The sequence below is a fragment of the Ictidomys tridecemlineatus genome, chromosome 3 (genome assembly GCF_052094955.1).
Source record: "Ictidomys tridecemlineatus isolate mIctTri1 chromosome 3, mIctTri1.hap1, whole genome shotgun sequence".
In the NCBI taxonomy this organism is placed as follows: domain Eukaryota; kingdom Metazoa; phylum Chordata; class Mammalia; order Rodentia; family Sciuridae; genus Ictidomys; species Ictidomys tridecemlineatus.
In genome coordinates, this window is record NC_135479.1 from 117,531,849 (window position 1) to 117,548,198 (window position 16,350).

Below are 16,350 nucleotides of genomic sequence, written 5' to 3' on the forward strand. Positions count from 1 at the left end.
GCTGGCCTTGGATGTGGGTTTTCCTTATATGGTGGGGTAGAAAGAGGCAAGTATTTGTTAAAAGTTAGGGTTAAGCAAGTGTCCCCAGGGAAATGAAGGTCCTGATTATATTATTTCTAAATTTGTAAACATATTTATATTTTGCATTACCATGACTACATAAATCTAACATACATTAAAACCCAAGTTACTGATTGGGTTCTTTTTTTTTTTCCTTTGAAATTTTTATTATTTATTTATTTATTTAGTCATACATGACAGTAGAACTGATTGGGTTCTTTAATAATATCATTGTATAAAGAAAGATTCATCACTATTTTATTCCTTTTTATTCTTGTTTATTATCAGTGTACTATGAGAGCCTATTTATTTTCTCACTATTTAAAAAATTGTGTCTTTCTGTTTATTTTGCTCTGTGTCTGATTTCATCCTAGTCTCCCTAGTCTCATTCCCCTTACTGATTAGTTGAAGTCTTGAGTGGTGGCACTTGATTCACAGCCTTGTCAAATATGTGAATTTGTGTTGCGTCACTTAAGGCACAGGGAAAATAACAATCTAAAAGAACCAGAAGAAAGAATGGAATGAGACACCTTAATGATGACATATCAAACATCCTATGACCATCTCCATAAGGATCAAAAGTAGATTATCAGTTTTGTAATTTTAAATTTGCATTTATGTCATCTGTTCATATATCCATACGTGAATAATTTTTAGTGAGTACACATGAATATAGATGCAAATTATAGGCATTCTTGGGTAGACCTGATATACCTTAGTCACTTTTGAAAGAAAAGGTAGGTAAAAGAGACAACAATGTTTATTTTATAATCTATTTAACTAAACAAGACAAATATGAACAAGAGTCAAGCCAAATTTGCCAAGAACATTTATTGATGCCAGCTGAGGTTAATGAATATAGAATGTCTTTGCCATGAGCCAAGGGATGGAGCACCTCATGCCCTTGGGGACAGTCTGGCTGGGTGGACGCCCTGGTCTCTTTCCCTGGGATGTCTGATGGTGAGGCCTGCTCCTTAGTGACTAGCTTTGCTGCACCGTTTGAAGCCGTTTCATTTTTGTTTTTTGCCTTCGAGCAGTTCTCAGCTTTTTAGTTTTTAAGAAACTGTCCTCTAACTGGTATAGAAAATCTTCAATTCGTCCAATCTAGAAGAAATAAACAGGTACAATAAGATTTGTTGTCGTTCCCCTGGGTTTGTATGTTTATGAAGATGGTGGGATGCTTAAAGGACACACACAGGTCCGTGTTGAAAACAGAACTGGCAGACAGGAATGGTTAGGGCAGATGCCTCTTGTTTCCATTTAAGGGTCTCCTGCCTTGAGAACATGCAGCGGATATGTGGCTTTTCCTTATCATTCAGTCTCATGGAGTGGAGTGGTGATGGGATTATCATCACCACACTGTTTTTAACAGTCAGTGAGACCAGGGATTTCAAAAGGAAGTGGCTGGGGAAAAGTTAATTTATGGTAAGTCTTTCTGTGCTGCTTTTATCAAAAATAAGAGAGAAAACAAACAAATCCACCCCTTCAAAACCAGAAACTCTAGCACTTGTAAGGCCATGGGCCAAGATGAACGAAAAAAATGAATATTCTACATTATTTTGGCAAGAGCCTTTAAGTCAAAAGGAAAATGAGAAAAATGCATTTTCTTTACAAATGCTACACCCCAAGGAATGAGGTAAAATAATGACATCCAAAACAATAGTCGTTGAAAGAAAAAAACCTATTGGTTTTTCTCCAAAAAAAAAAAATTCATAATTATTCAGTGGTAGTTGGTTGAATGTATTATACTGTTTGTCTGAAAGAACTATGGTGTAGAAGTTTATATATATGCTGAATTGGGCTCTTATCTGACTGGGTAGATATAAAAATTCATACTCAACTTCGACTCCCAAGACCTGCATATTGTATTAGTTTAACATCTCTCACCAAAGAGTCCATTGTCATAAAGTTAACTCAAAGCTTAGAGCACTTACTACTCAAGATGAAAGCACTTAGAACTTCAATTTTCCAATTTTGAGCTCCACTTTTAAGCAGTTTGATTTATCTTTCAGAGTAATATCCAAAAGATAATTCAAATTGTCAAAAAGAGAATAATAAATGGTAGCACTCATCCATATGTTATGCTTAGATCTTATATCACACTGGGTTATAGAAACTGCTTATTGGGCTCCTTAAGAAAACAAGATAACTTATTTATGTGAAAAGGATCCTTTTTGAAAGCCTTTAAAAAATGACACCAGGTAAATTTCTCTGAAAGCACATGGTCATTTATGATACCTCATCATTACAGGAATCATCAAAATAATTTGGCAGAATGTTTTTGGATCCGCTCAGGAAATCAATACATTATTTGATGTATCCCATACATTTACACTATCCAATTTTCACCAAATTAATAAGTGAAAAAATTAACACAGAGCACAAGAACACAAACACAATGGATGACACTGTGCCGTTACTTGGATTAGTTGAGTTGATGACTCACTCATGTCATTTGCACAGAGAATGTATTATTTAAATCAAAACTCTTTACAACTAGATGTTTGCAATTAGCCTGAATACAATTTGAAATTACAATCCTAATGCAACAACAACAAAAAAGCTTTCTTCAATGAGACAGAAAAATAATTATTTTTAATTATCCATCAAGTGGCTGCTCTCTCTCTCTCTCTTTTTTTTTTTTTTTTTGCATTATTTTCGTTAAGAGTAGTCTTGACTGTTTCCTTTCATTAAAAAAAGACAAAATGTGTCAGGGGATCTTGAGCACACACTGCTTGCACAGTCGCACCTGGCCTACATGGTCGTCTCCCACCTGGTCTTCCTCCATGTTGTCCTTTCAATCCATCTCATTATGATACCGAGATGATCACTTAAAAATAAAACTCTGATCACGTCTTTCCTTTGCTTAAATACAGTAAGTGGAATCCTAAACCCTTAACATAGCCTGTCCAGATCTGGTGAACTAGTTTCGTGTAACCTATGAAACTGTAACCTCGCTCCCTCTGCTTTAGCCATATGGTACATCTCTCAGCTGAGTACCTTTGATCCTCCTTATGCCATGTCCTCTGATGGAAGATGTCTGTCAGCACACTGTTACATACCCACTGGAGTTCAGATTAAACACTAGTGCTACAGGGAAGTTCTCCTTTATAATCTTCTGCAAAGTGGGTGTCTCAGCAATGTATTCCCATAGCAGCTCATTCATCTCTGCATATTGTAATTGTTTTTTACTTAATTGCTTATGATGATTTACATATTTGTCTTATCACCTGGATTTAAACTTCAAAGGCAGGAACTAGAGCCATGTTGTCCACTAGTCCCAGAACCTTGGATATGGTTGATCATCAATAATCCTACTCTCTAAAAATAGATTTGAAGAGATTCAGAAACCCATGTGTTTTCTCACAATCAGAGTGATGCTTGGTATACAGCATGTAGGAGGCTCCCCTATAAATGAAGTAGACATGATCTTCACACCCCACCATTCTATTACTATTGCTTAGCTTTGAGACTATTAAGGCAAGGGGTGAATAACATACTTGACATAGGCAGAGATAAAAAGGTCCCTGCATGAGGACTCAGCAGGAGCATAGAATTGTTTTTGGCTTGACTTATTACAATCTTTCTCTTTGATGCCAGGAAAGACCCTTGACCTTTCTGAGCTTCAGTTTTTACCACCATTTGGTTTAAGAGAGAGATGGCCTAGGTAATATCTAAGGATACCCCCAATCTTAAAATCCCAGGACTCGTGTTCACATTAGATCTAAGTCATCCAGTCCTAAAGATGAGCACTTGCATCGTCAAACCAGAGGTTATTCCCCTAGATTACACCATTAGATGGATGACACTATGTGCAGTGAAGGAAGGCAATTTTAGCTTCTGTGCTTACTGACGTGTAGGAGAGCTGCAGCATGTTTTTAGTAAAGCTGGTTCTTTATTTTCTTTTTTTAAGTCAAGGAAAGAAAAATGCTAAAAGAAAATAGATTCATATAACTAAGAAGAACAGATTGCAAATGATAGAAATTTCTGTAAAGCCCTTAGGAAAATAAAATACAAGTATGTAAGGGAGGAAATGAGCTGGGTTTTGAAGCAGAAGCTTTTTTAGACTCTCTTTTTGGTACATAAGCTACTTGCTTAACTGGATCAGATAGCCTACTTGGTCATCCTGGGTCTAATTTTCCCATTTGCAAAATGGGCAGGTGGCATTTTCTTAGGTAAGTATGTGCCAATGCAGACTAGGCATTACAGTGATATGGGCATCTGACCCATAGAGAATTTGGGGATGTCTATTGACTGAGGGAAACTAAAGTTCTCAGTAGGAGGGCAGGTTCTGACCTGTCGTATGACTAGTGATTATAATTCATGTTAAACAGTAAGGACGTTGTCATCAACTAGTTTCTCGGGTCCTTTTAATTTATATTCAAATATTACTGCTATGGATTTGAATATAAATTAATGTGGATTGTGTCACCCTCTAAATTCATACATTAAAATTTTAACCCCTAGTACTTTAAAATATGATTTCATATGGAGATAGGGTTTTAATATAGATAATCAAGTTACATTAGGGTCATTCTAACGCAAAATGACTGATAATCTGTATAAAATGTGGCGATTTGGAGACATATAAGCACATAGGAAGAGTCTCATGTGAATGTAGGCAGATACTGTGGTGAAGCTTCTTCAAGCCAACAGACCTTAAAGATTGCCAGCAAACTACCAAACTAGGGGAGACGCATGGGACAGATTCTTCCTCACTACCCTCAGAAGGAACCAACCTTGTGGATGGATGCTTTGATTTTAGACTTCAGGATGGTGAAACAATAAATTTCTGTCATTTAACTCACTCAGTCTGTGGTACTTTGATATGGTAGTCCTAGCAAATGAATATAACTACTTAAGACGTAAGGTGAGAGGGTGAGAGGAAACTAAGTACTAGCTTTCTCCTCACACATGACTTTAGATGCTTTCAAAAGTTCACCTTTCCTACTGTTTGAAGGTTGCTACTTGGTTGGTGCCCCCTTGCACATATAGGCTTAGTGTGGGTCTTGGGAACAAGAGTGGACTTGTTTCAGTTACTGCGGTTAGAAAAACTGCAATTCAGATTTAAACACATGGGTAAGTTATACCAAGAAGGAAGATGCTGGCCTTGAATTTAGGGCTTCCTATTAGATTCCATGTAGTCTGGATCAAAGAGGATTAAGAATGTGCAAATGGGTTTGCTTGCACATGTTCATCCCTTGGGAGTTGGATGCTCAAAATTTTTTAATTTAAAAAATAAGGATTTGAAAGACTTTTTTTTTCTTTTTTCTTTTTTTTTTAAGAAGAAAGAAGGTTGAGGAATAAATGCCAAGTTTATATGATTATCATGGTGGTTACAGAATATGAATGTGTTTTCAATGATTAGCAGTTTGGACCAAAATCCTCTCTGCAAAATAGACATTTCACTCCACCAGAGTGGATTTCATAGCAAGAGTTTCTTTGCTCTGTTCCAATTTAATTTCCAGACCAAATGCTTTTACATATTTATCATCCATAATGGTTTGAATTGTAATTCTTATTAGAATTACAATTGTTTTCAAACAGGCTTGAAATTAATTTCTAAAATAAACTTAATTTCTGAAACAGAGCTGTTTCTACTAATAATATGTCAGTTTCCTTTAATTTTGGCTAGTATTCAAACAGACAAACCCTTATATTTCTCTTTTATCATTTAGTGGATTTGGTGTATTGTTCAGGATTTTAATCACAAGAGTACAACATAAAAATCTGAGATACCTGCTCTTGAGATATTATAAAACATGCGAAAATCTCCATGCCAGACTGTATTCCTGAACATCTTTTATTTTTTTTTCCTGTGCTGTACTAAGGATTGAACCTAGGATTCTGCACATGCTAGGCAAGCACTCTAGAACTGAGCTATACCCCCAGCCCTGTATCATCAACTCTTAATTACAAATACCATGTAAAGAACAGTAAGATGACACGAACTGCAAACTAGAAAACTAGACTTTACTGGACAATGAATCTGCTGGTGCCTTGATCTTAGATTTCCCTGTCTCCAGAACCATGAGAAATAAATTTCTGTTGTTTAGAAGCCATTTGGCTTATGGTATTTTGTTACAACAAACCATATATATATATATTTAAAATTATGTTTTCAACACCATTCAGTGGTATAGTTTATCTGAAGGTTTGAGTATATATTACTAAACTTTTCATGTTGGGATAATGATAATTGTAGATTCACATGCATCACTAAGAAGCAATACAGGAAGAAACTTTGTTCTGTTTACCCACTATCCCTCCATGCTAACATCTGGCAAAACTATAAAAGACTACCATAGACAAGGCATTGATGTTTATACAGTCAAAACAGAACAGTTCCATCACCACAAAAATCACAAAACTCTTTTCGTGTTGCCTTTTTTGTTGGGTTTGTAGTTTTGGAGATTGAATCTAGGGTCTTGCTCATGTTAGGCAAGCACACCAACATTGAGCTCCACCCCACAGCCCTTTATTTATTTTTATTTTGAGACAAGGTGTTGCTAAGTTGCTGAGGCTGGCCTCAAACTTGCTATCCTGCTCCAGCCTCCCCAGTAACTTGGATCCAGGCCTGCCCCAGCATACCTGGCTCATGCTGCCAATTTATAGCACACCCCATTTTTCTCCTGGCCTGCATCTTATTTAACCCTGGCAACCACAAATCAGTTCTCACAGAAAACCTTTTTATAATGACAAAATTATAGAAATGAAGGTTATCTAAATGTAATCTAATAGTAATGTAATAGTATTTCTGGAGATTTATTCAGGTTATTAGATCAATAATTTGTTTATTTTTAATGCCAAGTAGTATTACATGGTATGGATGTACCATGTACCATGGTTATACTATTCACCCTTTAAAGGATAGCTAGATTATTTAAAGTTTGTGTTAATATGGATTAAGTTCATGTGAACATTTGTATACAGGTTTTTGTATGAATATAAGTCTTCATTTCTCCAACATAAATGTCCCATGCTCTTGGATCGTGTGGGAGTTGCATATTTATTTATTTTTTAAAAGAAACTGCCATATTGTTTTGGTATGGTACATGCTTGTATATATAGTCTTTTGTATATCCTATGGTACATGCTTGTACCATACCAAAACAATATGCCATTTAAAACAAGATAGCAATTCTGTGGTCATAGAGTTACTGTTACTGTGGTTATACCAATTTTCATTCCCATTAGCAATGCATGAATTATTCAATTTCTCTACATTCTTATTAGCATTTGGTGTTGCCACTATTTTTTATGTTAGCCACATATATACATATATATGAAATAACATCTCATTGTAGTTCTATTTCCCTAATAGCAAGTGATGTTGAACATCTTTTGTTTACTAGACATTCACATTGGTGATATATATTTATATCTTTGCTCATTTTCAAATTGGATTGACTTTATTATACTGTTGAACTTATTTATTTGTTTGTTTCTCTATCTATATTTGGTACTAGGAATTGAACCCAGGGATGCTTAAAGATAGGGTCTCACTAAGCTGTTTAGGGCCATTCCTCCTGTCTCATCCTCCGGAGTTGCTGGGATTACAGGCATGCACCATCATGCCCAGCCACTATTGGAATTTTGAGAGTTCTTTATTCTTTCTATATATTAGTTCTTTGAAGGATACGTGGTTTGCATATCTTTTGTCTTATTCTGTGCTTGTCCTTTTATCCTTTTAAATAGTCTTTCACAGATCATAAGGTTTTAATTTTGATAGTCTAATTGATTAATAAGAAAAAGACCACAAAGATTTTCTCCTGGTTTTCTTCTAAAAGTTTTAGATTTAAGTCTATGGCCTATTTTGAGTTAATTTCTGTGAGTTAGATCATGGCTCTTTGGGCTTTTTTTTTTTTTCCCCCCGTGGATGTCCATATGCTCCACCACCATTTGTTGAAAAAGCTCTCTTTCCTCCATTGAATTGCTTTTGTACCTTTATATTAAAAAAAAGGCAGTTGAGGATATTTATATAAGTTTATTTCTGGGTTCTTTATTTTGTTCCATTGAGCTATGTGTCTGTCCCTCTACCAATACCACAAAGTCTTGATTACTGTAGCTATATAAAACATCTTTAAATTGGGTAGACTGATTCCTCCCACTTCATTCTTTCCCAAAGTGTTTTAGCTAGTCTGTTTCCTTTGCCTTTCTATATAAATGTTAGCATAATCTTGTCTGTCCCTATGAAACATCTTGCTAGAATTTTAATAGAAATTATGTTAAAACGCCATATCAATTATGAGAGACTGATGTCTATACTATGCAACGTCTTCTAAATTTTCTAATTCTCCCTCTCTCCCTTTAGAGTTTCAATTTCTTACATCACTGTTTTGTGTATTTTTGGCATACAAGTCCTGCATATGCTTTGTTAGATTCAAACCAAAATATTTTATCTTGAAAATTTTTAAATAATTTTTTGAACAATTGTAAAGGGTACTCTATCTTAAGTTCCAGTGTCCATAATCCCGGCTAGTACATAGAAATACCATGGAATTTTGAACTTTTATCTCAAAGTCACTGAGTCTTTTGTATATCCTGTGGGATTTTCTATGAGACAATTATGTCATCTACAAAGATTTTCTCCTGGTTTTCTTCTAAAAGTTTTACATTTAAGTCTATGGCCTATTTTGAATTAATTTCTGTGAGTTAGATCATGGCTCTTTGGGCTTTTTGTTTTATTTGTTCATTTCGGAACAAATATATTATAATTATTTTTTATTGCCTTATTGCAGTGCCTAGAATTTCCAGCACTATGCTGAATAAGGCTGGTGAATTGATCCTGATCCTAAAGGGAAAACAAACATTCTTTTACTTGATGTGCTCAGTTGATTTTCTGTCCATAGCTTGTTACTATAGTAGAATACATTGATTTTTAAATACTTGAACATCCTTGCACCTATGGAATAATCCCCACTTGGTTATAGCACAAAATTATTTTTATATATTGCTGAATTCTAATTGCTAATAACTTAAGGATTTTTAAATCTATATTCACAATACATACTGGTTTGTCTTTTTTGGTACTGTTTTGGTCTGATTTGGTAACAGAATAATACTAGTTTTATAATATAAATTGGGAAGCATTTTGTAGTCTTTAAAATAAATTAAATAAATTAAATAATATAAATAAGTAAATTAAATAATATAAATAAATAAAATAAATTATGTAGATAACTTGCCAAACTGGTTTAAAAAAAGAAAATTATGTGGAATTAGGGTTAACTCTTTAAATAGTAGTATTATCCAGTGAAATCAGGTAAGCTCAAAGATTTCCCTTTGGGGAGTTTATAATTATAAATAGTTATAGGGTTATTCAGATTATTTTATATTGGATAAGTTATGGTAGTTTACATTTTTTTTAAGGAACTGGTACATTTAATCTAAGTTGTTGTATTTTATAGGTAGAAATGTTTAGAGCATTCCCCTATCCTTTTAATGGCTGCAGAATTTTATTATTATTATTTAAAAAATATTTTTAGTTGTAGATGGACACAATACCTTTATTTTGTTTAGTTTTTTTATGTGGTCCTGGGGATGGAACCCAGTGCCTCATGCATGCTAGGCAAGTGCTCTACCACTGAGCCATAACCTCAGCCCTCCATTTTATTACTGATAATGGTGATTTGTGTCTTCTTTTTCTTTATCAGTCTTGCCAGATGACTTAAACTTTATTGATCTATTTAAAGAGTCAGCTTTTTGTTACATTGATTTTTCTTTTTTCTGTTTTCAATTTCATTGATTTCTAGTCTTTATTATAGATTTTTCTTTCTGCATGCTTTGTATTTATTTTCCTTTTCTGTTTCTAGGTTTTGGAGATAGGGCTTCAAATTACTGATTTGAGATTTTTCTCTTATAATGCATACATTTGGTGATATAAAATTCTTAGTGATGTTGTAGCTATGTACCACACATTTTGATATGTTGTGTTCAGTGTATTTTTTTTCCAATTTTCTTGTGTCTCTCTTTTGATCCATGAACTATTATTCAAGCCTTTGGAGAAGTTCTTATTATTTTTCTGTTATTGACTTTTAAGTTTGTATTTATTGTGTTGAAGAATATGTTCTTTATTACTTCAGTTTTGGAAAAAATCCTTAAAGTCATTTATGATTTAGGATAGAGTCTATTTGTTACACGTTACATGGACATTTGAAAAGAATGTATATTCTGCTCTTTATGGATGAATTTTTCTATAAATGTCGGTTAGATGGCATTGGCCAATGGTCCTGTTTGTGGTATAATTGAGTTATTCTGTTTCCTTGATGATTTTGTATTTTATATTTTACATTTGTTCCATCAATATGTCTACAATCTCCAATTGAAATTGTGGACATGTCTATTATTCCCTTTAATCCTATCAACTTTTGCCTTATATATTTTCAAGTCCTATTGTTTGTGCACACACATTTAGAATTGCTATATCTTTTTTTTTTGGATTGATCCTTTTATTATTATAGAATATCCCTTCCTGTCTCTGGTAATTTTCTTTGTTTGGAGATCTACTTTGTCTAATATCAGTCATCACTTCTTTTCTTTTATTAATGTTTACATGGTCTATCTTTTTCTGTCCTTTGACTTCAAACTTGCCTGTGCTATTACATTTGAACTAAGTTTGTAGCTAACATGTAGTTGGGTCATATTTTGAAATCAACTGTGCCAATTTCTGCTTTTTAATTGCTGTGTTTAGGCCATTTAAATTTAATGTAATTACTGGTATGTTGGAGCTTAGTCTATATTTTATTTTTTGTCTTACTCATGAGTACTTATATATTTTTTAGAATTACACTTTGTGTATATCTTTTTTTATTGTTGGTCGTTCAAAACATTACATAGTTCTTAATACATCATATTTCACAGTTTGATTCAAGCGGGTTATGAACTCCCAACTTTACCCCGTATACAGATTGCTGTATCACATCAGTCTATCTGTTTGTATTGCTTTTTATGTAGTTGCTCCAGGTATTTTATATGTATATATTGTGTGTGTTCATTTGTGTGACTGAAGTTCAAAATCAATACTTTTCAAATCTCTTCATTCTTCCCAGTTTACAGTATTCTTATCTTGTTTCCTGTATATACATTTAGAACCACATTATACAATGTTAGTATTTTTGCTTCCATCATCAGATACCATGAAGAGCAAAAAGAAAGTTTATTATTTATACTCACAGTTTGCTTGTTGTATTCTTTCAGCCTTTTATTTTGAGATCTTTCTTTCATTGTCTCTTTTCCACTTAGAGAACTTACTTTAGTCATTATTTTTAGGGTAGCTCTGCTATTGACAAATTCTTTTAGGTTTTTTTCTAAGAATGCCTTGATTTCTTTTTTATTCCTGAAAGATATCTTCATTGGGTATAACACTCTGTGTTAAAAATTATTTTCTTTTAATACTTGAAAAATATTGAGCCACTTGCTTTTGGCCTCCATATTTTCTTATGAAAAAAGCCACTGTTAAAATTTGAGTTGTTTTCCTTATTACGTGGTGCACATCTCTCTTTTGTTGCTTTCAAGAGTTTTTGTCTTTCGTTTCCAGGAGTTTGATTCTGATATGTTCTCTGTAAATTTCTTTATGTGTAAATTTCTTTAGGTTTTGTCTTTTTTTTAGAGTTAATTCAGCCTCTTGAATCTATAGTTGTATGTCTTTTGGAAATTTGGAAAGTTCTCTTTGCTTCTCTAACTCCCAGGTCCCAGAGGTTCTGTTCAGTTTTCTCCTTGTCTATTTTTTCCTTATTGTTCATATTTGATAATTTCCATTGTCCTATTGTCATTTCACTGATTTGTCCCTCTGTTCCCTTCATTCTGCTGTTGAGCCCACCCAATTTTGTTTAGTTATTTTTCAGTTCTAAATTTTTGATTTGTTTCTAATTTATAGCTTCTACTTTTGATGAGATTTTATTTACTTGCTGAGACTATTTTTTCATTGAGGTATGTTTATGATTGGTTATTTTTGTGATGGTTGTTTTAAAATATTTGTCAGATAATTCTAACATTTCTCATATTTCTGTCTTGGCATCTATTGATGGTCTTCTTTATTCGACTTGAGTCTTCCTAGTTCTTGTCTTGATGAGTGATCTCTGATTGAAATTTGGACATTTTGGGCATTTTGTTTTGAGATTCAAGATCACATTTAAACTTTATGGTTTAGTTGTATTTTTCTAATACTGATGTGGCAGGGTTATATCCAGCATATGTCAAAAGAAGCAAAAATATCATGAATTCCTTTTATGCAGATGGGCCTCACTTTACTCTATCTCTGGCTAGGATCTCTCCAAAGTATGTGCATAGTTGTCTTTTCACCAGACATCTCATGTTCCTCTAGTCTTTTCTCCAACAAAAAGCCATTTAATTAGAGTACATATAAGTTTCACACAGTTTTGATAATGCTAAGAGATATGGGTTTATTTGTGTTTAGAGAATTTGTGTATCTTGTCTTCGTCTCCAAATGCATATTTTAAGAAAGTCATAGAAAGACAAATGACCCATACTTTCCCATATAATTGCATATAAAGTTACTTTTATTTTTGTCCTTCTCCAAAATAGGGAAGCTGTAATGAGTATATTGCAAATGACTGAATAAACTACAAGTCAATTGCTGTGAACTCCGTATTAATTCCACTTTCAATACAGAATGGAAGATGTCCTATGGTTCATTTAGCCACGAAGTGGTATAAGCTGTTGTTCTGTTATTTTCAAGAATTATGAAGAATTGCATAACTGTATAAAATATATGCACTAAAATGCTAGGCTACCAAGCGAAGAAGACACTTTTAGTAATTTAAAGGAAGCAACTTGTAGAATGAACTGCAAACTTCCTCTTCAGTCCAAAAATACAATCGAGATATATGTTCTTCTCCTATGTTCCCCAATCAATTTTACACTCAACTTTTAAAAGATGCATTCTGAAAAACCTTTGCAAAGATAAAACACCTTCAGATTTGAAATAATATGAGCACTTCCCATTTCTGCTTAGTCACTTCCCTATATTAGCTTGTAAATGGGTCAGGCAGGCAAAGAACTTAGAAGGAAGTAAATGATGCTTTGTTCCAATTCCAGCCTCAAGATCTTCTGTGTTGTTATGGTAAAACTTGGGGTGAAGTTATGGTCCATATGTACCATAGAACTGTGTTTTCCTTGGAAGCCTGAAGCACCCCAGAATGCTAATGCAGATAACTTGCTGAAGAGTGACCTTCAGAGCAACAATAAGCTTTAGACAGGACGACAGCTTGATAATTTGTTGAGTAACTGATTAGACCTCTACCTGTTTTCTTGAAGTCCTGAAGTTGCAGGAAGAAGAAAAATGATGAATTGTCAAAGCAAAATTAAACATGATGTGTCTACTGAAGGAAGACATAAAATCAGTACGATTTAGGCAAGAGTTGTGGGTGCTGGAGTTCAGGTTTGGTCAGGCAGCTGCTACAAAGCAATGTGGGTAAGTGTCCAGATGGGCAGTAGGCTGTGCTCTAGAGAAGGATGGTGGATGCCTGCAATAGACTCTGATACTTCTATCCCACTTACTGCCACAAAGAAGACTCAAAGCCTGTCTCACTGGCTTCCTTACAGGTCTGCGCTTGGGTTAGTCAGTGTTCTTCGTGCCATTGACTTTTAGCAATTGCATTTGTTTAAACATAAATATTTCAGAGAGTGATTGGGAACAGGGCCTTTGACTTAAACCCTAGCATTACAAACTTGTGTTTGTTTCTTTGTTAATTTTACAAATCTCTTTTTCCTCCTCTTTCAAAGGAGAGATAACGATGCCTTTATGCTAGGGTTGTTGCAATCATTAAATGTGATAATGTGTTGAAGAGCTTGGCACATAAGGAGATCAATAATAATCACTGATAACATTCATCATCATCAATATTAACTTATTTATATGAAGTAAAATTTTCTATAGCTTGTTTCAATTGTTATAGTTACTCAGAAACAAGCTTCAGACAGGAAGATAGCTTGATAATTTGTTGAGTAGCAAAATATTTTATTAGGTCCATGTGCACGATATCATATTAGCTCTGTCTGCACTTTGAAAAAATTCTATTTAAAAATGGCTAAGCTCCTGGTACATGCTCCCTAGATGAGGGCCGTGTTAGGATTTGACTCTTGCACGGAAATACTTCTTCCACTATAGAAATTTCCTGCCAAATCATCAAAGTTTTTGAAAGTCAGTAGTTCAGTAAACAAAGGATATAAAAGAAGTGTGCTTAGTTTTGGAGGCAAGGCCAAGTACAGGTGGGAAATGGGTGATTGGCAGATGCAGCTGCTGAAAATGTTTAATGAATACTACAGTTTGGGTCTTGATTATCTCCCCAAAGGCCTAATGTGTTGAAGCCTTAGTCACCAGCCTGTGGTACTATTGGGAGGTGACAGAACTTTAAGTAGGGGCCTTGTGAAAGGAAGTTAGATATGAGGAGCACATCCTTGGAAGGGACACTGGAACTTCAGCCCCTTCCTGTCTCTTCCTTTGCTTTCCAGAAGCTATGAGGTGAGTAACACGGGCCTTCTCTGCTGTGCTCTCCTACCAAGATAAACTGTGCTACCACAGGCTCAAAGCAAGAGGGCCAAGCCACCAGGGACTAAAAGTTGTCAAATTAAGCCAAAATAAATGTTTTCCCTTATTGATTACCTCAAGTATTTTGTCACAATGTTGGAAAGCTGACTGACACAACAAATGTACTCCATACTTTCCCGTTCTGGTCAAGGGACAGAGAGATAGGCATAAGTGGTAACTGCAACTCATCATCTAGATTTGCAGCATTTCACTGTGGTAGGGAGTTGGATGGAACTCAGGCTTTTGACTTTCTCTATTCCTCAGGCTACAGTTGGCTTTGCTGTGTGTAACCCTGAAGGATGGGGTCCTCCTCTTCAGGTCTGCGTGCCCCAAGGCTCAATCATTACATTCTGCCAGAGATTTTTGAAGGCTTCTCCACTAGAGGAGGCTGTCCTGGATACCCATTGGCACAGACTCAATTTATCCTGAGAATTGTGATGATTTATCCCAGGAGACTGGCATCGTTCAGCTCTTTGGGCCTTGTCTCCCTTCCTGCCTGCCTGCAGTTTTTCCTCCCTCCCCAGCATGGTCAGCAATATGAGCACTTAGGCTTCCCTACTTGAGCTGCGTTATGCCATGGACAGAACTGCTTAGCGGTGCTCAGAGCACACACTGTAAAGGAATTTGGGGATATGCTAATGAGGAAGCCCATAACCAGAAGCTGGAAGATTCACAATCAAATTGCAATAAATCTGCGGAGACTCCTTAAAGAACAAGACACACAGGAAAAGCCTGATTGCCGGAAAAACTGCTTTGCAAATGAATGGTACGACTGCTGAATCTCTGAAAAGACAGCAGTACTCTCAGAAGATCTAACCCAACCACATATTTGTCAGCCCAAATGACTGGCCGGTGAATGATAGTGCCGTGTGTGCAATCTCTCTCTGAAGAGTTTCTGGAAGGGTTCAGGTTTGAATGTGGAGGGGGAAAGTACATAAAATGTTCCCATTTGCTTTCATCTCTTCTTCCTCAACCTGACTGCCCCTGCCCCATTCCCCAAATTTGTATCCTCCCCTGTTTGTTTTGCCTGTGTCAACAGTCCTGAGTGGAGCAAAGTTGCTAAGTGACATATGACTCGAAATAACCAAATTAGTGTATCAGTGAATGTCATTTCTGTATGATGACAATGCGTATGATTTATAAGTTAAAGATCTGAGATTAAAAGGAACACAAAAAGGTAAATAATTTTGAATGCATTCATATGAATGATTTAAAGATACCCACTTACATGTCAGTAGGATTCATTGATGTACGTCATAATCCTAGGTGAAATTTCAAAGAAGCATTTCTCCTCATGAAAACTCACAGGCTCCGTGATTATATTGCAGAGCATTTCTCTCATTTTTAAAATAACAAAGTTTATTTTTCCTCATTTAGTCTCAAATCAGTGATCCAGAGGCATAGTAGAACAAGACAATATGTTTTACAAGGTTAAATGCTGATCTTCTCAGTGAGACACTTGAGCTTTGTAAACGAAGAACAAGGAACTTTTCCTTTTGATTGCAGAGAGTTGCTTACTGTTTGATTCTTGGTGGGGAGAAAGAGGAGTGTTCCAACTTAATAGCTGGAATGAGGATGTTTTTTCGAGACCCCCCCTTTCTATTTATCTTCAGACCTAGTTCCTAAGACTTGAAGGGGTATCAGGATTCAATGGTGAGTAACACAAAATTGTTGAATCTGAAAGTGGAACAGGTATCAACACCTTACATTTCTCAGGAGGCTGTGGCTTGCTTGAGGGC

At 35.2% G+C, this 16,350-nt stretch overlaps 1 protein-coding gene across 1 annotated transcript in view; it reads right to left on the reverse strand.

Annotated features, from left to right (window-relative positions):
• Nucleotides 1-887: 887 nt before the first annotated feature.
• Spata16 (spermatogenesis associated 16) overlaps nt 888-16,350 on the reverse strand; it is a 28,615-nt gene continuing 13,152 nt past the window's right edge. Inside the window, exon 3 of the mRNA XM_005338050.3 lies at nt 888-1,164. Coding sequence (XP_005338107.2) covers nt 1,042-1,164 — 123 coding nt within the window. The 3' untranslated portion in view covers nt 888-1,041. The remainder of the gene's footprint in view (nt 1,165-16,350) is intronic.